This window comes from Aplidium turbinatum, chromosome 2 (assembly GCF_918807975.1).
Source record: "Aplidium turbinatum chromosome 2, kaAplTurb1.1, whole genome shotgun sequence".
NCBI lineage: Eukaryota > Metazoa > Chordata > Ascidiacea > Aplousobranchia > Polyclinidae > Aplidium > Aplidium turbinatum.
Window position 1 is genome coordinate 33,871,310 of NC_137473.1, and position 25,328 is coordinate 33,896,637.

At 37.7% G+C, this 25,328-nt stretch overlaps 1 protein-coding gene across 3 annotated transcripts in view; it reads right to left on the reverse strand.

Moving 5' to 3' along the window:
- Nucleotides 1-25,328, reverse strand: part of LOC145765136 (prominin-1-A-like) — a 46,168-nt gene that overhangs the window by 17,794 nt on the left and 3,046 nt on the right. For 2 of the 3 annotated variants that reach the window (XM_082576895.1, XM_082576894.1), the window contains exons 3-10: nt 22,830-22,894; nt 17,150-17,355; nt 11,016-11,200; nt 6,956-7,045; nt 5,198-5,409; nt 3,337-3,469; nt 2,715-2,874; nt 2,437-2,583 (exon numbers count right to left, since the gene is read on the reverse strand). In XM_082576895.1, coding sequence (XP_082433021.1) covers nt 2,437-2,583; nt 2,715-2,874; nt 3,337-3,469; nt 5,198-5,409; nt 6,956-7,045; nt 11,016-11,200; nt 17,150-17,355; nt 22,830-22,894 — 1,198 coding nt within the window. The remainder of the gene's footprint in view (nt 1-2,436; nt 2,584-2,714; nt 2,875-3,336; nt 3,470-5,197; nt 5,410-6,955; nt 7,046-11,015; nt 11,201-17,149; nt 17,356-22,829; nt 22,895-25,328) is intronic. The other variant, XM_082576896.1, reaches the window with a different exon arrangement.

The following is a 25,328-nucleotide window of genomic DNA, read 5'->3' on the forward strand; positions in this document are numbered from 1 at the left end:
GTTGTGCATCTTTATTCTTCATTGTGTTGATAAACGACGTTTTCGAAGATTTGGTATCTTCCTTCGATCCTCCTCCACCACTTGAATATAGTTTTGCAGATTTTTTTCCTGTTTTGCTAGATCTAGACGAAGAAAGTCGGATACCAGCTTTACCCCTCTCTCTGCTGAATCATTGCAGACTCTGAGTGCACTCATGATACGTACCATTAGCACAAACATAGCCATCATCTATTTCCCACTCTTTCGGGTGTTTGGCAAGAAAAGTTGTTGAAATGTGCAAAACTTCAAAAAGCATTTTGCTGCTGGCATTTGCAAAGGAGCACAATGACAATGAGTTATCATTAACAATATCTGGCAGCTCTGGCTTTCTGTATCCATTACCAAACCTGTTTGTAACCTGGCCATCGAAACTTGCATTTAAGCGCAGCAGAGTTTCAGCCAAAGCTTCCTTTTCATCCATAGTGACTTGTTCGTCTCATAGAGTTAAGGGCATCAGCACCCCAGTTACATACCATGTGTGCCTTCTCTGCCTTCTCAAATTCTCATAACTCTGCTGAGTTATGAGAATTTGTAACAACTCAAATCAGAAAAATAAAAGCATTGTAAATTTTGAGAGAGATTTGCAAAATTATCAGAGGGGTGATTACAAAGAACTTTTAGACCTGATGGCAGTGTAGCCTACATTGGAATGAACAGTGGACAGTACAACTTCATGAAATGTGGAACAGTCCATCGAGTAAGGTGGATGGGAAAGCAGCTCTATTGCTATAAGATAGTAATGCTGCAAGACTTTCTACCACAAGGAATCATTTCCAAGTCACAAATACAAAAAATAGAGCGATTTGTTGACTTTTGTATTTAATGGATGGTGGTTCAACTGTCCAATTGCTGCATCAGCACCCAGAGAAGATTTGCAACTGGTAAGCAACATCAAAAGCTTTGCTGCAGTAGACAAAACTATCAGTGTTGCTGCTTTAAAAGCTTTAGGTAGGCATACGTGGTATATAACTGGGAAGCTGATCCCCCTAGCTCTATGGGACGAACAAGTCACTATGGATGAAAAGGAAGCTTATGGCTAAAACTCTGCTATGTTTAAATGCAAGTTTTGATGGCCAGGTTACAAACAGGTTTGCACTCAGAGTCTGCAATGATTTAGCAGAAAGAGGGGTAAAACTGGTATCCGACTTTCTTCATCTAGCAAAACAGGAAAAATATCTGCAAAATTATATTCAAGTGGTGGAGGAGGATCGAAGGAAGATACCAAATCTTTGAAAACGTCGTTTATCAACACAATGAAGAATGAAGATCGTACAACTGCCTTTGCGGAAATTGTGTTAACCAAGACTCACATTGCCTGTTTGGATAAATTTATTGATATAGTGCATGCATGCAGTTTCTTTACAATTGAATAAAGTTTGCTTTGCATGAGTCATGAAATTGTATTCTTCAGATAGCACAGCTCAAGAAATGCAACAATATCACTTTTTTACAGGAAAATAGTTCAAAATTGGAATTACCGCCCTCTAGTAGTAATATTTTGCAAAAATATTGCTAAAATCAAATTCCTTACCCATGAAAATGGGGGGGTGCATGCAAGTTTCATAACAATATGATGAGTAGTTTTTAAGATACTTTAATTTTTCTTTTCACCACTAGGGGCAGTATTGTGCAAAAAATAGTGACAAAACTTGAATATTTGTAGATATACTTATCCCATTTCTCCAATTTTTTTTTGTAACAATTCAGAACATCATAGGGCATCTTTCAAATATACCCCCAATATTGCAAAACTTATCCACTGTCCTCTAGTGGCAAAAAACATGAAAAATTTCAAAAGTGGGCCTCAAAATGGCCTCTGTGCTAGAGGTACACGTCGATGAAAATTTATGAAACTTCATATTTGTGGTATACTGATCTAAACACAGTACCACAAAAAAGGTAAGCATGGTGAATCCAAGATTTAAATTTCATGGGGCGCCTGCAACACCCTAGTGCATCTACCGCTTACAAATGTGAATACCGTAGCTATTTTTGACAGGTTTAAACGGACCAGTGACTGAACGCCGAACGATAGCCACTTTAACATGACAAAAGTCTGCCACTACATCTGAAATCTCGAACCAATCATAAGCTACGTTTTCCGTGACGTGAAAAAGGGCGAAAAGATGATACAAAGCAAATCAAGTGATGGATTCTCTGTCAGCTGTAGTGGCAGATTTTTTTTCTTGTTAAAGTGGCTACCTGACTGAACCTAAAACTCATTAGACAACCGAACTATGTCCTCTTGTGTATTTAAATTCACGGTAAAGATAGGAAACAAAAATTGGCAACCCTACTGCTAATACGATAAAAGACACGCGTTGACGGCATTGAGTGAGGTGGAGCGTCATTGGAAGCCACACAACTATAGCAAATGTTTATATTGAAACAGCTTACGCCATAATGAAAATTCCCCCACAGTTTGATGAGACAGATCTGTGAGTGGGTTTGCTGCTGAAATTGATCGTCCCAAGGATCATTCCAAGGAAGTACAAAGCTACAATAATAGCTACCATTAAGGCCAACACAAGCACGCCTGTATTCCTGCAAGGTAAAATAAAACTGATGGAAAAATGACGCAATTTCACATTGAAACAACGTTGCTCGCATTTGACATATCGCACAATGTAAAAAAGACCGATTTACTGGAGTGAATGCCGGTAAACATTTATTACCTGTAGTGGTCGAAATTTTGAGAATAGTAATCAATAGCGTTGACAACAGTTGAACCTCCTTGTAGTAGTTTCCTTTTAGGTTCATTCAGCGTTTCCACATCAAATCCAGATACAGATGATGCCAAAGTGTCATTTATTTGGGTTAAAGCTGCCAATAACGCTATAAACAGGATTTTTTATCAAGTACTGTTAATAAAAAAGTAGACATGATGACTAGAAAACAAGGAGCTCTTCAAACAAATATGTCAATGCAACAATGTACATTTGTTGGTGAGATCGGAAAACTATATATGTCGCAATCTAAAATGATATTCTCGTGTTCTCGTTTAAAAAATAAAGCGAAATTTTGTTGAGCAGTGTGACCGAGCGTTCTGAATTTTTGAGTAATTTAGAAAATGTTTTTAACATACAGTATTGACAAAATAACTTCAAGAGGAAAAGTTAAGTATAAGCCATTACGTGGAAACTTTAAGTAATTGTAATCGCAATACGGCAACCAATCGTGATCAACCACATTTCCATTGTAATTGCATCATCTTTACATTTAAATCAAAATTGACATCTATCCTTTACTAGTTTAATGAATATTTAACGAGGAATCACACTCTACCAAAAGACTTACGATCTCTGAAGGTGTCATTGATGAGTTGTGTGATATTGTTTAAATGTCCCATAACATTAGATACCTCTTTGTTCAAGTCATATTTGTTTAAAGTGTCTTCTATATTTTTAATTTCGTTCTGCAAGCTGGCAATCTGCATAGAGAAGAATTTGTCATTAAAGTAATAAGACTAAACAACATGATGCGTTCTTATCGGTTCTTATTTAACTAAATGCCTGGTGAACAGCCTCATTCCATTTTCAGCAAATATGACATTGAATAAGCTTGAAATAAGTTTGAAAACAGCAAATTAGTTATAAAACCATTGATTAAACTTTTATGCAGACGCTGCGTACATTAGACTAAAGTGACAACTAAAGTAAGCTCCACCTAACGGTTCAGGAAACATTTCGAAACCTACATTCCTTTCAGCTAAATGTCAATTGCTAGCTTTTTACCACAATATAATTTTTGAAATGTTTGTTGAACCATGGCATTAACGTTTTTTGCATTTGAACCATGGCATGAACGTTTGTTGCATGTGCAAAAAGGTTCAGACCAGCTAGCAAGGTTTGATGCACATCGAAAACGGCAACTAGGTCTTTGTTAGACTCTCAATGAGGTTTGAAAACAAGCTGAAGGGTAAACACTAGGAATGGGCATTTTCGAATAGTTGGGAATTCTAATCTATTCCACAATAGTTATATCGAATCCGACTCGATATACTTTCGCCGAAGAAATGAAACAAACGCAAAATAACGTAAAGGTTTTATTTGCGACAACAAACTATGCTCATTGAAACGTAAAACTGTTGCAGTGCAGTGTTTATGGCTTTTCAAACTTTAACCTGTTAAAGATTTTTTACAATTTTATGGCAGTTAGCTCTGCACTGGAAACTTATACACTTATACAGTGTAGACTCACACAATACTGTCGCTGTTCCAATGCCACGATGATCGACAGTGCGACATTTATGGACAAGATTTTATTTTATTCCCGTTGATACAATATAAGATTTTTAAAACAAAGTGAAACAAAGCGATAGAAAACGGTTTTATATTTATTTGCAAAATTAGAAGCAATAGAAAAAGACAAATTTTGCTACCAGGGGAAAAAGCAGATTTATTTTGGTGTCGAAATGTCAGTGAACCAAACGATTGTCGCGCCAATGGCTGTCGCGCTGTTGGATGCAGTGGTGTTGACCAGACAGACCAGAGTACTATTATTATGCTATGTCACGTTAATTGACTAAGAAATTAAATTAACGCTATTATATTAATTAGCAAATGGTGTGTGTTGAATGATGTTACTGGTGTTACTTGCGGTTCTTTCGAAAGTTCTGCTTTAGCGTTTATAAAAGCTAAAATAGTTTTCCTTTGAAGCCTGTCCAAACCAAAATTCCGAAAACTAACTTTCGTTTGATGTTCAAAGCTTTGGAATCTCAGAACGTAAAAAGCGCTGACATCCCATGTGTGCAACGTTTTATCATGTTTTTAGAAAGTTTGTTAAATTTGGGTTGGAAAATCAGCGTTAAAAAGTAAAAATCACATCAACTAACTGCAAAAAAAAATTGCTGATCGAAGGAATTCCAGGTGATATAGCGCCGAAACTCTTGCTATCTTCCAACTCTTAGCAGGATTAGCACAGTTCAACGGGGAAACTGGCAACTGCGATGACAATTAGCGTGTGTGCGCTTGTGTCACATATTTGTTGTGCCGCTAATAACGTAAATGTGACGAGAAGAAAATAAATCAGATATAAACCGAATCCTATTTCAGGATTCGGAATTTTAAATAGTCGATCCTTAGAGATAGACCAATCCGTTTCTGGTCCACTTAACCCAAACAGAACAAAGCAAATATACTCTGAGAATTTCACATACCGATGAGAAATTGGCTCCAGATGTGCTCAATTGAGTGGTGGAGACCCTAACAGCCTGACAATAGATGTTAGATCTACACGTTGCGTTCGTCAAGTCGTTATCAAGAGCTTGACGTCGCGCATTTAACGCCGAATCAAGATCGGTCATCCCAGTTTCAAGTGCCTGTGTGGAAGCCTCCATAGTTCGTAGAGCTGTCAAGGTCTCTTTCAAATCTGTGGGAAACAACTTGAGTAGTTCAAGCTATGTTAGGACTTGAATAGAACATGGATTTTGTGCATTGTATAAAACAATGGTTCAGTAAGCCATAGCCCCGAGAAAATTTTCTCTAGAGCAGATTGCTGCTCATAATCATGAGAAAAATCAAGGGCTATAGTCAAAGGAGTGCCACTCCGCAACCGACAGCATGTTGTTAAGTGTCTTGCCAGATGCTCTTAAACGGTGTCGAAAAGGCGGCCTTTCGAACGTCGAACCATGGCTCTCACCACTCGGCTATGCAGCCGACAAAACAATGGTTAACTATGACTTAAGATTCGCATGCACAAGTAAAGCATTGTTACTTGATAGTAGCTGCTAGTCCAACACTCAGCAAATCTACCCGTACAATTACCAAACGCTCAATAAAATTACCCACAACAAAACTCTTAGATTGTTATGAAAATGCTTTAAATACCATCTCGAGGCTTGACAGATTTCTTCAATATTTCAAAAATGGGTTTTCCATTTTCTTCGTTTACGGTAATTTTATGCAAACGGTTGGCGAGGAAGTTTTGTGCTTCGTTGTCCTTTCTCAATTACAATACAAGATCTATCATGAAACCCAACTTAGATCAATTAACTACAAATAGCAGCTACTCGCTTCCACTTTCCATACTAGTACACAGGAAGGTGGCTTTATTGAATAAGCGGGAACCACAAACAAACTGTTAGCGTCTACTGGCCTTGATGTCCAGTAAACAGGCACTATACTGAATGCACGAGCATTCGAGCAACCCCCATTTTGGTTTACCACACCTACTCTGAAGTTTGAAGAATTCTTTGGCTACGTATGGTGGCTACGTACGGTGGCTACGTGTATAGACATTAGACAATGCGAAAGAAGACTTGAGTAAATTCTTAATAAGTCTATGCCAGAATGGGCAGAAACAAACACATTCCAAGCAGGAAAAGCAATGGAATCTAGGAGTTAGGTTAGAGGAAGGCCAGTTGTACAGAACAAAACCTGTTTCATGAAAAAAGAAAAACACACTTTAACGAGCTCACAACGCACTTCTTCAAAGCAGAAATAAAAATAGACAAAACCTAGGCTATAAAACATTACAAGCGCGGTTGGGTAGAATTTGACACCTTATAAATATATAAAAAGGATACCGTAAACCATGTTGAGTGGAGAAAGTGTTGTATTGATAGCACACGTTTAATTTTACTGCTTTTTAAAAGTTAGACCGTCTTATAAAGAGCACATTGAATAAATAAAGACCTCACTTTTAATAAGAAGTCCATCAAAATAGTTCGATCTATAGAAAAGCGTAGAAAAAAAAAACAAGTCTAACTCAAAACAGTAACAACATTTCAACTTATGCCATTATTGGACATTTGCATTTTGAAAAATATGCTTGGCCAAAAACGTATCTTGAGTGTCAGTGATATCATGGACTTTTTTTTAACATTTTAGTTAAAACCTGATGTTAGTAAAATCAACGTTTACGAGCAATGGATTTTTTATCAAATTACGACATCAAGCATCAGTACAAAAATTACCCGAAGACAACCGAGATACATCGTCCAAAGTTGGTGTGGCCAATGAAGTTAACTTCTTTTGGATTGGTTCACCCAACGAAGTCCCCAGATCTGTGGACAATATTTGGTAAATAGCCTGGAACTTAATGAAACCCAAAATGAGATACATCACGCAAAGGCCACCCGTGGCCGTAACATTTTTAAAGGTGGTTTTATGGATACAAACTGACAAGTAATTTTGGGGACTCTCATCGCGAACAATTTCGTTCATAAAAAAGCCACCTAAGCGTATATTGCAAAGCAATAGCACTCAATATGAGTACGGTATTGGAAGTACAGTATTAGCTTTTCCACTGCAACATTAACTCTAGCAGTTTCAGTCCATTTGAACTGCCCTACCAGGCCACGTCTGCTCACCAGAGCATGGTCACTAAAGAATACCAGCATGACTTGTGTCCAAAATAAATGTTAAATTTGCAATATTTAAATAAAAAACAATATCTTTTTAAAATGAATTTAACTAAAAGTCTAAAGTAGTAAAAAATAATGTATTGGAGAACGCCATATATAGACTAGAGAGTTACAGCTTAAGTCGCTTCAACTTCTCCAAGATGATCGAAAAATCCAAAAAGAAAACAAGTTTAGTTGCTGGGTTGCAACCACTTACCAAATATCGTCAAACTGAACTAACGAATTAGTCCCAAAAAGCTATCTTGCCTTAGCACAGCGTTTCTTAACCGGGGGTGCTAGAATAGACTGTAGGGGGTGCTAAATGCATGCAGTATAATATCAAAAAATGCTATTTTACTTTTCTGCATTTTTTTCCTCTTTCTGCCAGTATCAGCAGTTGTCATATCAATGATTGCTGTTTCGAAGTGGCCTATACATGATTTTCTGTTATTGTAGTCATCTCCCAGTCAAGTATGCAAATTGACAGCTTATCCTGCATTGGCACGGGCAGCATAGGAATTGATCGTTTCATGTCCGACTACCTACCTGTGTGAGAAGGCGTTCTCCACCATGCTCCAAATCAAAACAATTGGCCAGAACCGGCTTCAACATAGGTTGCTCCATGATATGAGAGTGGCTTTGACCAACACGAAGCCTCAAATTGAGAAATTGGTCACACATAAGCAACAACAGAAATCATATTGATACATGTGTAACTAGTTACCCAGCTGGGTATACTTAAGTTTGTCCATGTTTTTTCACTATTCTCGGGTTTTCCTATTTCTTTTATCACCAATGATGACAGTAGTTTTGAAGTTAAACAAAACGATCAATTTGTCAATCGCTTTCCTTCAATAGTGCAGACCAAAGTTTAATGGCAGTGCCAAAAATTTGACATGCTTTTTGATCGCTGGCGGTATATTTTGTAGTGAAGTTTCTTGTCGCCTAACAAACTGTGCTGATGTTTTAAGTGAGTTGATTCACTTACATATGGTTATAATTGAATTTCTGTTGGTGAATGAAAGTCAAATACCAAATCTTAATCCTAAATCAACTTCGTTAAAACGAATGTACAGTTTGTTAGACAACAAGAGATTTCATTACAAAATATATTGCCAGCGATCTTGAAGGCATATTAAAATTTCGGCCTCTACTAAACTTTTGGCCGGCACTGTAGTAGTCGTATGTCAACGATAGTTAGGGGGTGCTAGACTGTTCAGACTTGTTTACAGGGGTGCTAGAGTCAGAAAAGGTTAAGAAACGCTGCCTTAGCAGAAACAACATTTTGGAAAGTTTTATCAGGTGAACAAAATCCGCGCAGCTGTTTGCTTAGTTTTGCAGTTTTCCAAAAATACCCAACTAGATCGTTTAACACACAAAAATAATTACACGTACAGTCGTACATGCGAAGGTGGTCTTTTGCTGGAATATGAAGAGTTGGGAATGGTAAATGTTGCGTGAATAAGACATCCCGTACAGATGAGAGTAGAATAGAGACCCTGTCCAGTTCGTGACGTGCTGGTATATCTTTTATTGTAGCTAGTACATTCTTTTCCGTCGAGCCAATGTTAATGACAATGGGCAGAAATAAATAACGTGAACTTAATTCCAAATGCTATCTTGAAATATTTAATTCTACAAACAATGTAGCAGCACGAATTGACATGTAGAGCTGTAGTGACGATTTATGTCGTTACTTCTGTGTCAGTCCGGTCATTCCTTCATCTGACTGTGCGCATTTCCACTATCGTGCGGTGGTTATTATTTTGATTGCTTTGGTTCAACTCAACTAACTTTTTGCATGTATTCAATTTTGCTTCATAACTTCGCTCAAAGTGGACTTCACTTGTCAACTTATATGTACATAAGTATGCGTGTAACTGCAGACGTGCACACCGTTTCGACCCTCCGGTCTCCTCAGCGCAGTAGGCACACTGGAATGGCCATGGAGATATATACTTCCATGTGACATTTTCCCATTTGTGGTACCTAAATACCAAAAATGGTACTACTGCCAACCTTGCCAAAGTGCTCAAACTGCAAGCAGTGAGATTTGCGCAATGCATAGCAAGGTGCCTCCAGAAAAGTGCTCAATTGGCGTAAGCCAAGAGCGTCCATAACTGCAGACAGTGCACACCGTTTCGACCTTCCGGTCTCCTCAGTGCAGTAGGTACACTGGTATAGACATGGAGATTGGAGACATGTGTATACATAAATAAGTGTATATAACTTATATGTCTATGAAAAAGCAGCTTAAGAATTTCGGCAATTAAAAAAATTAAGAATATTGGCAAAAAGTTCACTAAGCATGAGCGTAGCGACGCCGGTATGTTTTCATATCCTGTTTTCTCACAATATCACTGGAACGGCTCAGCAAAAGCGTAATTTGAGACAAACATCCTCTTGGTTAGCGCCGATGAATTCGCTGTGAAAAGATGATACAGTACTATCATGCAAAATTGCTTTGTTTAAGGCATAACAAACCAAGTGTAAAATCATGCCTGAGATTTTCGGTTTGGATAAGCTTGGAGTATGCTAATAAATTTATAGACATATCCGAGGTGTTAAACTGTACCGGTAATTACTTTTCTCGAGTGTCTTTACAAACGTAAAAGTTCAAACCAAATGATAAAAAATATGCCAAATGCGGTTAATCGACACAAACACTACCAATAAATGCCTAGTAAACCTAGAGCTCTGCAAGTCTTCAATTGAAGAAAAACTTTTCCACAAGTATTAGCAAATGAATGATGGCAAAAAGGAAAAAAGCTTCATCTAAAAAAAAATATGGTTTAAAAAAAATTTAACTCAAACAGTAAACTAGTTCTTTTTACATTGATTTGAAGTTTGCAAACGTTGAATTAACGCAAAACGGGACTAATTTATTGGCTGAAAAACCAGGACTGACAGAGGTAAAGACCCAAAAACTTCATTGAAGCGCGTAATTGCCATAACACAATGACCTGGTTGGAATTTCTACCGCTCCCGCATGACGAAGTGACCCGAAAATAAAAAAGTATTCTTGAAAAACAAACTCAATGAAGGGAATCGTACCTCATGTACTGAGTCTTTTTCAGACAGTTTTGTGACTACTTTGGGTATCTGTTAACTGAGAAATTCCAAACCAACTAAACTGATTTATTTTCAAGTGTAGTAGATTGAATGTTTTTGTTTCAGCCTTGTAGTGCGGGTTCGCTATGGTGATAGCGGTCTCTCGTCATTTGCACATGACTAAGGGATGTGTTCCGAAAGCTCGTGAAAAACCTCTATCGCCAAAACGAAGCCGTAGGATTCGGCTGAAAAAGAACGTTCAATACACAGTTACACACTTGGTACTGTACTGATATTTTGCATTCATCAAATGCTGGCATTTGCACAACAATCTAACCCTTTAGTGTAATTTATTAAGATTTGATTTCGCTATACTGATAGCATCTTCAGCTAGCACATGTAAAAAAGAAAATGTGAACTGATTAACAATCATGCTGCTAAAAGCTTAACACAATTGCATAAACCCAATTATTTTCACGCTTGATGCCATTATGACAAAGCAATAAAATAACTGAGTGGTTCTGGGAAATGAAATGCAGGTCAGTGAAATCATAACTTCACAAGACAAAATTAATCTCACTTTCCACTCTTTCACGAAGCCTGGCATCCACTTCCCCGTATTTCAGCAACATCTCCTCTAGTTGGGTGAACAAACTGTCGGTGTAGATTGAAACACCGCCAAGAGTCGAGGTGACCGTTTTAGGCATCGTCTTTATCACTTGAGATGTCCATTGGTTGGTCAGAAACATGAAGACGCAAGGGATGCTGAGCAACGAGTAAAATGATTTATTATGCTGAAAATGGATTCGCTTGCACAGTAGTAGATGATTACCCCAATGATTTTGATCAGTTTTGTAAAACATAGTAATATAGCAGAATCCGATTTATAAATCCACCTCGCTTCTAAGCCATGGATACCATATTTAAAAATATCAGTTAGTAAAAATGCCGTCTTAACGCAAACTGGGTTTAATACGAGGGTGTATTTATTATCTGTAAGTAAGTTTATTAAGCGGATTCTGCTGCATTGTTGTTCGTTGATTGTTGGATTGAAACGCAATTGGTCTTTGAGCGACTGTCTGTTTCAACCTGTTACAGCTATAACTGCAAAGTTCGACACTATCTCAAGAACTTCTTCTTGGTGCTTTACACAAGAACACACAATCGATACCATTTGAAAAAGTATTCGGCGCGATTTGACAAGTAATCGAACCCAAGTCTCCCAGACGCAGTGGAGGAGTATTAATCTAATTGGTCCCGTTTGACAAAGGCTTTTGCAGCAATAAGGAAACTGTATTTTTCCGTATCCATATTTCGACTCACAAAACGCTTTTAATGCGTAGCATATGCTGTCAAAAGCATCCTTTGCAAATCGTTAAAAGAGCAAAATTGCGACATTTAAGAACGTACTCAAAACGCAGGTATTTACTATTGCTGTAGTGTAGAAGATGCTCCAGTTGCCAAAAGCCAACCTTCTTTTTCATAAACGAGAGATTGCTCACTTTCAGTACACTATTTGAGTACGCTAATGAGACAATTTAAAAGCGTTTGTTTTTGAACGTTTGCAGATGTTTGCCGGCACGACGTTTGCAGACGTTCAATCAAGGCAAAACTAACTGATGTTTTAGCAAGGAAAGGATAAAAATAACTGATAGGAACGTCTTTCACTAAATGCCACGAAGTCTTACTTTAACATTTTACGAAGTGGCCGAACTCTTTCGTATTGTGTTGACATTGAATAACGTTGATGTAATGCGAAAAACAGAAACTTTGTTCTTTCAAGTTTCTGTGGATTTATCCAAAGAACTTAAAAACCGTATCAAGATAAAAAGTATGAACCAAGATGATATATGGGTAGTGCATTAGTGCAATGCTTGGTGAACACTCTCATTCAATTTTTGGTATATGGGAGGTTATTCTTTCTTGTTTCTACCCGCACAACACAATGCATGTATTGCACAGAGTTTTTGGTTGAATAAGCATTGCTAATACCGTAAACTACCACGACGGCAAACTTGGAATTTGTGGGCTTTTGAAAAGAAAATTTGAATAAATATTTTTCCCTCGTATACTGAAAAACTACTTGAAAATCATAATCCCAGGAGTTTGGCTACTTGCACTGACTTAAAACCATTGACAATTTAGGTCTGTATCAAAATGCTGACACTCCAGACAGAATTCATCGTTTCTTGTTTTGTTTTTTATCAGTAACTTATTACATCCACTAAGTACTGCACTGAATAGAGCAGGGCTTCCCAAACTTTTTTTCTTGCGACCCCTTTTAATCTCCTAAAATGTTTCGCGGCCCCTTACCATCAAAACGACAAACAGTGCGAAATATACATTTGTGATAAGCTTAAATTTATTGATTGAAAAGCTTAAAATTAAATCTAACGAAAACCAAAAACAATTTACCGTTCTCATTTCAGTTTGTTTTTATTTATTTCTGACCATAACAACGAAGCCTATGGGCAGCCTACTGGAAACAAAACAAAAAAGCAAACACATTTATTCAGTGTGATGGCTGTGACTGCTTTCTGCCACAAAGCAAGTCCAGCCGTGGCTCAATATTAGTTAAAGCTGGTCTCAAGACGGTTTCAATGTTGCTTAGGTTGGAACGGTAGGCGAAGTGAGAACATTTCAAATAAATCATTTTGAAATTTTGGTTTCCAGATGTTCAATATTCTGAGAAACGCATCGATTTTAGATTTTAATGCAAAATATTGATGTTTTCTCCTAAGAGGGGACAAATTAAATTCGTTTAGTTTTTCAAGCAAATCCGACGTTTGACATAATTACAAAAGCTAGATGTTATTGAAAAAATGGTGGACCAAGACTGAATTTTATTCTGTTGGAAAAATCACGATTTCGGCATTCAACGTTAATTGGCTAGCCATTTTAAAGCTTTGAATTTTGAAAGCCACCTCACTTCACAATGCAGTAAAAGAGTTTTTAACTTCGATTCCATTTCGCCTCATAAATTTTCAAAAATATGGGCAGCCTATTGAGTGCGCGACTCTTAATAAAGTTAATAGCGGTCACAGCATCTCGCACAGAAGTGTTAATATCAGCCCTCGAAATTAGCTTCCATCTACGACGGCAAAAACATTGCCGTCGCCAAATCAACAAGCCTTGGATTGCGGCGGCAATTGCCGTATGCTTTAATCAAACGAAATTTTATGGGCTTCTTCATCATCGTGTGTCACACGACGGTAGCCCAGAGCATCACGCACGCTATTTTATGCGCTGACAATGCTCTTGTGAACTGTAAAAAGTTTGCAACCTTATAAATACTGGCTTAATTGTTACGCAAAAGTTATTCTTTCATCGAATGCTTATTTTTGACCGGTGTCGTTGCGAATATAAAAAGTGGTACAAAATTGGATAAATGGTTCTTCGGCAGTAAAGAAAAGTAATGCTTCCGATCATATGGCATCGCGCGTTCATGAACGGGCAGTTTTGCGTCTTCAAGTATTCCAGTGACGACGCGACAACCTCATTCTCCGATGATTTCGATTCTCACTAGTTCTTTATCCAACAGACTTTGTGTTGCTCGCAGTATCCTAATTTTGCCGAAATTATGTTCGTGTACTGTATACGTAAATCGAGGCAATCTTCTCGCAGGGAGCTATTGATTTTTTATCGGTACCTAATTGAGCAATTAACGTTATTTCATGATAATTTAACGTCGCTAGATGTCGAATTAATGTAAAACAAACGTAAATTTCTTATTGGGCATTGTTGTTACGCGATATAACTCGTCGGGAAAATTAAATCGATTTGTGCTAACTCGAACGTTGAATCAACCCAAAATTAACTTACTTTTCCCCCCAATGAGTTATAACGTGAATCACCGTAACAGCGTTCGTATCGCGTTGATCGCTTTATCGCTACTTTTGGTATTATTACATCACAACAAATCAAACAGTGCGGTCGTGATAGACTATTCGATTATTTTTTTTCTCTTCTCGTTTTACATGTTTTGGTACAATTTTTTCGTAATAAACGTTCACAGCATTTGCCGAGGAAATTTCAACTTTTGCAGTTTGGCCTCGTCAACGTTTTTGCGAAGTAAAAATATGCTATTTTTGAAGACTGTGTGAGTGTTCACTGCAAGTAAAATAGTCCGAGGTGAGGTCCTGGTGCGATGTTTCTGCAGATTAAACTCACGCTGCAAGTAAATCAAATAGGAAAAAAAGTTTGAACAATTTTTGTCCGAATTAAATACTCATTTTGCGACGGCATTTTTATTGCCGTAGCAGAATGGCCATTATGACGTTTGTGGCGGCATTTACCACGCAATTGCCGTGTGCCGCCGCTAATTTCGAGGACTGAATATGCAGTACCTTCTGCAAATTGGTATACTTTCTGCGACCCCAGAAGTTCGTTACGCGACTCTTTAAGGGGTCGCGACCCCCAGTTTGGGAATCCCTGGAATAGAGAACTGTGTGTGGCGTAACAGAAAGCCACACCAAGAGTTGAACTATGATCATTCATCGTGCAGTTTCTATGGTTAAATTTAGAAGGCTGGATGTTCCCCAATCGGTATGCATAAAGAGGACAGAATAAAACCTGAACAAATCTCAACTAAAAGCCTTTATAAAACCAGCACACATATTGAACCAACCTCTAAAAAACAAGCTCATTGTTGGAAATCTGTCCCAAAGCAAAAACAATGGGCAATTAAAAGTGAGATTCTTTTAAAACTGTATTACATGTCTATTGTCTAGACTAGAGATAGTGGTAAGGGAGTTAATCGTTTTTTTTTTCAAATATAATTTTAGTCCTGGTTTTAGTATACAACAGGACATTCGAAAGATCTCTAGAAAATAAATTTTAAAAGTTTCGCCCAAACACCACCTTCTACCCTGAAAATTACTTTTCGCATTTAATTGTCTAATTTTGTATGGACGTCACTTTTCGATTATGGCATTTAAAATTCAAATATTATTATTTGTCACTGTACTAAAGCACATTAAATATGTTGCAAGACTGTCGTAAACATTTCTTCTTGGTTTCATCATAACGGTTTCATTAACACGGAAAAGTTGAAATTTCGATTTGTGCGCATGCGTAAAAGCGTGACATTAATGCAAACAGCTTGCATGAAGCTGGTTGTAGTGGAGCCCCTGTAAATTGACTAAAACCTATCTCCAAAAACTACTTTTCAAATAACAAAGTCGCATTTAGCTTGACGATACTAGACAATGCGCTGATCCTGTGAAGTGAACTTTCATAAGGTCTTCCTTCAAATTGCCTTACAATGCACGAAATTTGCACCTCCGGCGAGAAAAGGCAACATTAATGAATGAAATGTTTTTTCTTGAAACTTAACAATTAACATGTTCCCCCGATTGTTTTTTGATCCACAAGCCAATTATGGAGAGCTTTGGCTCCACGTTTTTGGTTAACCTGTACACCGATGTTTGACCAATGACCCAGCCAGCTTGACCCTATATCTATAGCTCAACCAGCCATGGATGTTGACTACCTTGACAGACCCTATACCCATAGATGCACATTTGACTTGTTTCATGACAAGTAACTCTCTATCTGTACTAGCAACAGTCTAAAAGTAATGCTATGATACAACATAACATGATTAAACGGCTGTAGTTTTTAAAAAATGTCCAGGAAAATATTTCCATGAAAAATCCAACGTTGTTGTACGAAATATACGGCCTCAAAGTAGGCTATTTCTATTGTGGGAGAAAAGGTGGCATAGGCTAGGCCTATTGTAAACATATTACCATGACAGAATTTATTCTGAAGTAGATTTTTACATGTAGCTTATTTACACAAAGATAATAATAAGCCTACAGAAATATTCATGCACTATACAAAAGAACAAAAAGCTTGTGAAAGATTAGAAATGGATTTTAAGTGTATTATGGTTATTGGTTATATTTATTTTATTCGTTAATTTTTCCAGTTCAATACAAAAATCAAAAATAAAACTTCGTGAAAGAACTTTTCAATCTTCTTTTGAATTTACCAATTGATGATCCAAATGGATGCGTACTGCCATCAATACTAATCAAAGAAAAGTAGAGAGTGTTGTAGAATTAAATTCATAAATTCAAGTGTATTGTGAAGCTTTCGCCACACAAGTGTGGCTTCCTCAGTGACTGCATAGTACATTATATCATTATCAATATCATATAAAAAAGGTTTAAAATTCTACTTTTGTAAGAATGATACGTGTAGGCTACTTAAGAAGGCATACTTGCGTGACAAAAGCTGTACAATACCCTTGGATCAATTTAATCTGGTAGCATATTTTCTATTTTTTCAATACAAAATATATCTGCATTATTGGTATGCTTTTGCGCATGAGTCATGCGCACAAATCGAAATGACCACTTTTCCGTGCTTTACGACAAAGACCAGAAAAACTGTTTGCGACTGTCTTGGCTGTCTTGCAACATTATTAGCGTGTTTTGGTATAGTAATAAATAATACTGCATTTGAACTTTAAATGCCATAAACAAAAAATTACGTCAATGCAATGTACGTACGTCAATGCTCGTATACTGTACAAGGCAATTTTACGCAAAAAAGTAATTTTCAAGATGGGGGGCCACTGAGGGGGGGATCAAACAGAATTTTTTTTCTAGAGGTCTTGGAATGTACTGTGGCATCCTCAGGGCTAAAGTTGAAATTAAAATTAACCTTCCCTTACTAGAGAAGATCTGAAACACGTACTGTACTTACGCAATCAATGTATTCAATATAAGCAGTGAGATACAAAGAAAATGTCTCCACTTGCTTTTGGCTCGTTTGTGGGATTGCATCATCTTTCCTCCACATTTATTGCAAGTACGGCAGCAACAAACGATTGAACCAACAATAGGAAAGAATAACATGAAAGCAAGGCCTACCACAACACAAGCTACAAAACCACTTTCATAAGATACAACCTGAAAACAATTAACACCAAGAGATTAAATTTGACTTGATCGTTATAAACATTGATGAAAAAATCCCATCTAGTATTATAAAAATACAAAAGCGACATAATGCCAAAGTGAAATTGGTAAGTAATGTAGCATAAAATGTTTTTTTTTTTTTTTGTGAATGAATGTGAGTGGAGAATTTCAGACCAACAGCCTGGAATGGAAATTGCATCACCAATTTTTGTGGAAATCAGTCAAAGACGTTCGATAAATTTATACCAGCAGCTTGGACTACCCTGTTGTACCCGCAAGTCAAGGCTTCAGTTGAATTTATCAAACAAGCAGCCCCTCAAGCATACCTTGATTCACAGGCGCCGACTTTTTAAAAAACCTTGGGGGGCGAGAAAGGTGGTGACGTCACAACCATAACGCTATTTTACTCAATTAAAATGGCCTTTGATTAAGCTTACTGTCTTGTTTATATTGACACCTAGGTCGCAAATCGAATTTATTAAAACCGCTGTACGCCTTGTCGTAACAATTTTGATATTGTTAGCTCATAATTGAAACAGTTGGAAAACAAGCCGATTCATTTCCTTTTTGTGCGAGTGAATAACAACGATCAAGACAGTGAAGTTATCGAAATAAAACGCAAAAAATCATGATCTCAAGCAGAGTGGAAACCCGCTATCAGTTTTATTAACTTCGTTTCGCTCGTTTTGTTAATTACGTACCTTCAAAGCGTTAACAACGGGAAGTGTTTTCTTTTCTGTTTTTTATCGAATACGATAGTACAGGAGTGTATAATAGATGAGTGCATATTGATGAGTGTATGAGATGGAGCCTATATATTTTCACAATATATACATCAATACAGTGCTTATTGATTATTGAAGCAAAACACGGATGACAGTTTTAAAAAATGCATTTTTTCATTAAGCTGTAGCCTATTCACGTAATTGTTTGTTGTGTCGTAGTTTCAACTCGATAAAGTTTGCTAAAATCGGTTGCATGTTTGAAGTCACAAAAAATCTAACGGACGTTTGGATAACTCGTGAAAGGAGAATAAACATTCTACCTCGCATTCGCTTTTTCGCTACCACGCGTTTTGACTTTGAAGTTGCTCCTCACGCGCGGGAAGATAATTAAAGCAGTGTTAGACCGAGAGCCTACGACAGAAGATTTCACCCCATAAGGTACAAAAGGTTTGACCCCTTGAAGTTACTGGGGTCAACCATGTCACTCACAAAAAGTATGGAAGATTGACCGCACCGGGTGGATCTGGACGCTAGAGCCCCCTAAAAAGCCCAAAAAGGGGGTTAATTTCACCCCATAAGGTACATGGACCAAACTTGGTGAATACGAAGTTTTATGTCAGGACATCACAAAAATATCAAATCTAACAATATTTTCGAGTGGAAAGGTGATGTAAGACCCCCCCGAAAGTGACCCCCCGGGGGGTTAATTTCACCCCATAAGGTACATGGACCAAAGTTGGTCGAAACGAAGTCTTATGTCAGGACATCACAAAAATATCAAATCTAACAATATTTTCGGGTGGAAAGGTGATGTAAGATGCCTTCAAAGTGACTTCTCTTAATGTGACCCTCTCGGAAGGTTTATTTCACCCCATAAAGTACATGGACCAAACTTGGTCAAAATGAAGTCTTATGTCTGGACATCACAAAAATATCAAATCTAACAATATTTTCGGGTGGAAAGGTGATGTAAGATGACTTCAAAGTGACTTCCCGTAATGTGACCCCCTCGGAAGGTGTATTTCACCCCATAAAGTACATGGACCAAACTTGGTCAAAACGAAGTCTTATGTCAGGACATCACAAAAATATCAAATCTAACAATAGTTTTGGGAGGAAAGATAATGTAAGACTCCCCCAAAGTGACCCTCCCGAGGGGTTAATTACACACCATAAGGTAGGCTACATGGACTAAAGTAGGTTAAATCGAAGTCTTATTTCACGGCATAACAAAAATATCAAATCTAACAATATTTTCGGGTGGAAAGGTGATGTAAGATGTCATCAAAGTAACCCCCAGAGGGTTTATTTCATCATAGAATACATGGACCAAACGTGGCCAAAACGAAGTCTTATAGGTCCTAGGACACCACAAAATATCAAATCTAACAATACTCTCAGTTGGGAAGATGATAAAAGACCTACCCAAAAGTGAATCTCCTCCTATAGTTTAATTTATTTCATTCCTTACTCGAACCAACCTTGGTGTAACGGAAGTGCTATGCCAGGACAGTACCAATGGATTAAATCTAAAAATATTTTTATATAGGTTTTGGTGAAATACATTCACAAGCTGTCCCATGATGCATGAAATGGAACTATAGCCTACTTTACAAAAAGTTTTTACATAAATCATGTTCAGTCAATCGAAAAAAGGCAACAGGACATGACAATACATGGCTTTGTAACACCAAAAACAGAAAGTACATGAGAAGCATATAGGCTACAGTCATGGGCACCAATCGCTCTCTAAGATTGGTGGGGACATTTACTAGGAAAGAAAGGGCAGACGAGCGAAGCGAGCTGAAAGATTGGGGTCTGTTCAACAAACAAACAAATAGGCCTACAGTAGATAGGCTACAAGTCTAATGCGATGTATTTTAATTGTCAGTGTCAGCATTGGACAGCAGAAGTCCAAAAACTGCAACTCGGCAACGAGTCTCCGTCGAATTAAAAACGAAGTCTTGGTTGATCCTTGGCTTGTAATGAAGGTTGATCGAATTCAAAACTTTATTGTGCACATAGCAGACCATTGCATGATTTGGCCGTTTCTGTGTCATGGTAGATCGTAACAAAGTTTTGATACGTCGCAAAGTTGAAAATGAGCGTTCAGCTGAACACGAGCGGGCTGGTGATATGAGCAAAAGTTCCACTTTCGGAAACATTTGCCGAACAGCGGATGGTATCTTCTTGAATATCATTCGAAAATCTTGTGCAAGGGACTTTGTGTCAAAGAACTGAAGATAATCGTCTACCAAATGTCATTGTAGCTTTCCACTAAAGAGTGATTCTTGTAGAATTTTGTAGTGCTCAAGATCGGTCGACTTGAAATAGTCAGTAAGATTTTGCTGCGAGCTGTCAATGACTGTAAAATACTCTGACCGATCGATCTTGAAGTTTAAGAGGTTGACCATGGCCAATTGGCCATGTCCATACTGAAGACGATTTGGAACGTGACAAGTCTTTTAAAAATTGGGTAGGGTAAGAGTTTTTTCAATTGAAAAAAAGCTGCCTGTCAGCCTTCCAACTGCTGATTTTCCTATATACAATTTTTTGCCAAACCGGTAAAGACATTTCAGCAGCTCTTAACCTCAATGTAATAATAACTGAAAAAATAGCTTTTTTCTTATACAAAAGTAACACAAGCTACACTTACTGCACTACATGCTTGTACGACTCTTTCAAAGTAATTCTAAAACTTTGCACTGTGTGGCCCTGGCGTAACCAAATTAAATACAATTTGCAAGTTACACCAGGGTTTCTCTGCCTAATAAAACATTTCTACTACGGTTGGGGCTTCCTCGCATAAAACAAAAATGTTGTCCCCTCCTTTCAATATATTTTAAACGTTTGACTGGTAAAATTGTGACATTCGGGTAATATTTTCCCTTTTACGTTACAAAAATAATGTAAAAAGATGATGGGGACATGTAAATAGATGGTGGAGACATGTAAAAAGATGGTGGGGACATGTCCCCACTGTCCTATAGGGATCGGCGCCGTGGCTACAGTAGCCAGAAAATTGATCCAAGATCTTGATACGACCACTAAATGTTGACTTAATTGAACAACTGACTATCCAAATAAGACGAAGAATAAGACGAAGAAAGTGAAAGCGACAGCAGTAACAATGAAGAATAAAGAAACGACCGTTTACATTTACACAAACAATCTCTGTTTATGAATGAACAGTTACAATAACTGATTAGAGACATGAAGCAAATAGCATTAAACAAAAATTTACTACATTGGGTTTATTGGGTTATTTATTGTAGCGGCTGGAAAATGTTCATTACTGCCTGAATTAACGTTCCAAATGGTTCACTTCGAAACGTTTTGATTTGGATAGTCAGTCGTTCGATTAATTCAACATTTAGTGGTCGTATCAAGATCTTTTATCAATTTTCTGGCTACTGTAGCCTATATGCTTCTCATGTACTTTCTGTTTTTGGTGTTACAAAGCCATGTATTGTCATGTCCTGTTGCCTTTTTTCGATTGACTGAACATGATTTATGCAAAAACTTTTTGTAAAGTAGGTTATAGTTCCATTTCATGCATCATGGGACAGCTTGTGAATGTATTTCACCAAAACCTATATAAAAATATTTTTAGATTTAATCCATTGGTACTGTCCTGGCATAGCACTTCCGTTACACCAAGGTTGGTTCGAGTAAGGAATGAAATAAATTAAACTATAGGAGGAGATTCACTTTTGGGTAGGTCTTTTATCATCTTCCCAACTGAGAGTATTGTTAGATTTGATATTTTGTGGTGTCCTAGGACCTATAAGACTTCGTTTTGGCCACGTTTGGTCCATGTATTCTATGATGAAATAAACCCTATTAGGGTTACTTTGATGGCATCTTACATCACCTTTCCACCCGAAAATATTGTTAGATTTGATATTTTTGTGATGTTCTGACATAAGGCTTCGTTTTGACCAACTTTGGTTTATGTACCTTATGGGGTGAAATTAACCCCCCGGGGGGTTACTTTCGGGGGGGTCTTACATCACCTTTCCACTCGAAAATATTGTTAGATTTGATATTTTTGTGATGTCCTGACATAAAACTTCGTTTTCACCAAGTTTGGTCCATGTACCTTATGGGGTGAAATTAACCCCCTTTTTGGGCTTTTTAGGGGGCTCTAGCGTCCAGATCCACCCGGCGCGGTCAATCTTCCATACTTTTTGTGAGTGACATGGTTGACCCCAGTAACTTCAAGGGGTCAAACCTTTTGTACCTTATGGGGTGAAATCTTCTGTCGTAGGCTCCCAGACTATGTGTGACTGTGAGCGTGCGTGCCGTGCGCACCTCGGTAGTAATTTGCGTTCCAGAGAAAGCCATGCGATCAGCTGCTGCTTTGCGGGCAAGAGCAACGTAAGCTGTTTTTCGCTTTCGGCATTCTTTAAGTCCGTTACTTTAAATGATCTAAATCTCTTTCGCGAAGTATTTTATCTTTGAAACACCACTTGTAACAGCCATTTTTGTTGCCCCTCAACCATAAATTTACGGGGGGCGCCACTCCCCGGAAGTCGGCGCGTATGCCTTGATTGATATATATATCAAAATTAATGAGGAAAGATTGTTAACACATTGTCATTTAACACAACAAAAATAAATCAAAACAATCGCTTTAAGTCAAAATAAAAATAACTCAACTAATAACTTTCTGTAGGATAAAATAGACTGTTAGACTTTTACACAAAATGAAAATTAATATTAACAAATAAAACCTACCGTTTGCCACTGGGGAAGAATAGCACCAAAGCCACTGTTTCCACTCACTGCTTTGAATAGAAAATCTAATGAAAATATATTTTTAATCTTTCAAACGAGCAGGTCCAAATTAAAGGGAGCAAGTATTTTAGGCGCAGACAGTTAGGCGCTGGTCAAATAGGCGCGCACACTGCGGCGTCTGGATATTTAGGTGCGGAGCACTGTGGCGCCCGTTCATTTAAGTGCTATTCCTGGTAAAGTCAGCAGATTGTATCAGCTTGGCAGGTAGGGCAATGCTTTTCACACAAAATGTTATATTGAACAGGAAAAACATGTTGTTTTGTTAATGCGCGTGCATTTATTTGTTGTTAGTCATGGCTTCAGTGAGTGAAGCTGCTTTATCCGACAATGCTTTTCACACAAAATGTTACTGTATATTGAACAGAAAAATATATCGTTTTTTTTAATGCGCATGTTCGGCATTTATTAGTTGTTAGTCTAGGTTTGCGTCGGCGAAAGCTTTATCAATAAATTATTGAAGTTTTCCGAACATGACTTAGTTCACTTTTAGTTAAGTTAAATAAAAACTACACTAAAAATTAGTAAAAAATATATCGTAGCCTATATTCAAGCGGGTGGTAGGCTTGAGTTAAGAGTAACTTAGTTTTCCGTCAAAACCCCTACTAGGTTTTGCCAAAGCTGAGCTAATACAATCTGCAAACTTTACTAGGAATAGCACCTAAATGAACGGACGCCACAGTGCTCCACACCTAAATATCCTGACGCCACAGTGTGCACGCCTATTTGACCAGCGCCTAACTGTCTGCGCCTAAAAGACGTGGACCCAAATTGAAGGGGTCTGCGACTGTGCGACAATTCGGTGCAGCCGTTGTGGAGATGACCGATTTGGTGCAGATGTTCTTAAAAATTCCACTTCTGTTTTTTTTTTTAATTGTAGGAATCATTTAAGTTTCATTTATCATCAGTTTCCATGTTTGTCTTCCGATACTCATGGAAATGAAACAGGTTATGTTGGAACTGTTTCACAGTACGGTAAATGTGAATTAGCTGTTATCTTGCGGTTATATCTAGCAATTACACATTAAGTAATTAGTGAGCATTGAAATTGCAGCGGTAGATCATGCTAGCAATGTTAAGGGGAAGGGAGCAATTTCGTATATATATACTCGACAAAGAAAAGTAATACCATTTTACGCGATTGCCAGATTCGTCACTGATATGTCGACCGTGGTTGTGATTGTACTGTTAGTGTTCTGCAGCATATCAATTGCTGAAAATAAAATACTAATATGGCCATTTCTTAGAAATAAGGATGATATGGTAGCCTTGGTTATATCTAAGCCCTGTGTTGTTCATGTCATCATCCAAATTCGGTTTCGTCCCTAGTGGAGGTGGCCAATTCTTTCCTTGCAGCTATTGCCTTCACTCCTATTCTCCATCTCGTTCTGTCCATCGCATCATCTTCCTTTAGTTTAGTTTAACTTTGTTTGCCTCATTCTTCTCTTCACATGTTCTTTTCATTTCATTTTTTTTTGGACGTCCCTGTGGCCTCTTCACATTTACCTTCAAGTCAATCCCTTTTGAAGGACACTTCTTCTTTCCTCCCTCTTTAGGACAGGTCCATACCATCTTACTCCATTTGCCTTGGCAAATTGTTCAATAGTCTCCCTCATCTCAAGCATATCCACCAGTTCTTCAGTCTTTTCCTCACTTCTGGTTTTTACTTCATACATTGCTCTCACCATTGCCCTTTCCTTTCTTCTCAGAATAGCCAGACTTTATCACTTCAATTAGGATGCAAAATGCTAATTTATGAAGGTGCAAAATATTGCAGTTTCTAATTCTAGTATGCAACCAGATTTTAACTTGCAAAAGCATTTGTTAGAATGAATATAATAATCCCTATAATTCTCTGAATAAACATATGCAGCCATGGGCTTTCCATACTATCTCCATACAAACAATTATATTTTAATCAAGAAACGTTGTTTGAAAGCGATATAATGAAACTAGGTTTTAACTTAGTTGATCACTCCTCTGAATCATCTCAATCAAAATTTCAAAAATTCTTTTAAACAGATGCCACCATGTATCCCTTGTGGTATATATCATTATCAATAAATAAAATTTATCAATATGGTATGTGTTTTTAGGGTCTGCTACTATTCGGCGAGTCCAATTCGGCTAGTCCGATTCGGCGAGTGCCCTATTCGGCAATTTCTCGATTTTTTTTTTAAATTGTCGGGTACCGTAGCCTAATTATCATTGCCACTTTTACATCGTTTTAACGTCGCTAAACGTTCAAATAACCCCCTAATCCTTAACCCCCTAACCCTTAACCCCTTAACTCCAACCCTAACCTCTAACCCCAACCCCTAAAACGGCAATGATAATTAGGCTACGGTACCCAATAATTTTTAAAAAAATTCAAAAAATCACCGAATAGGGAACTTGCCGAAAAGGGCTCTCACCGAATAGGGCACTCGCTGAATCGGACTA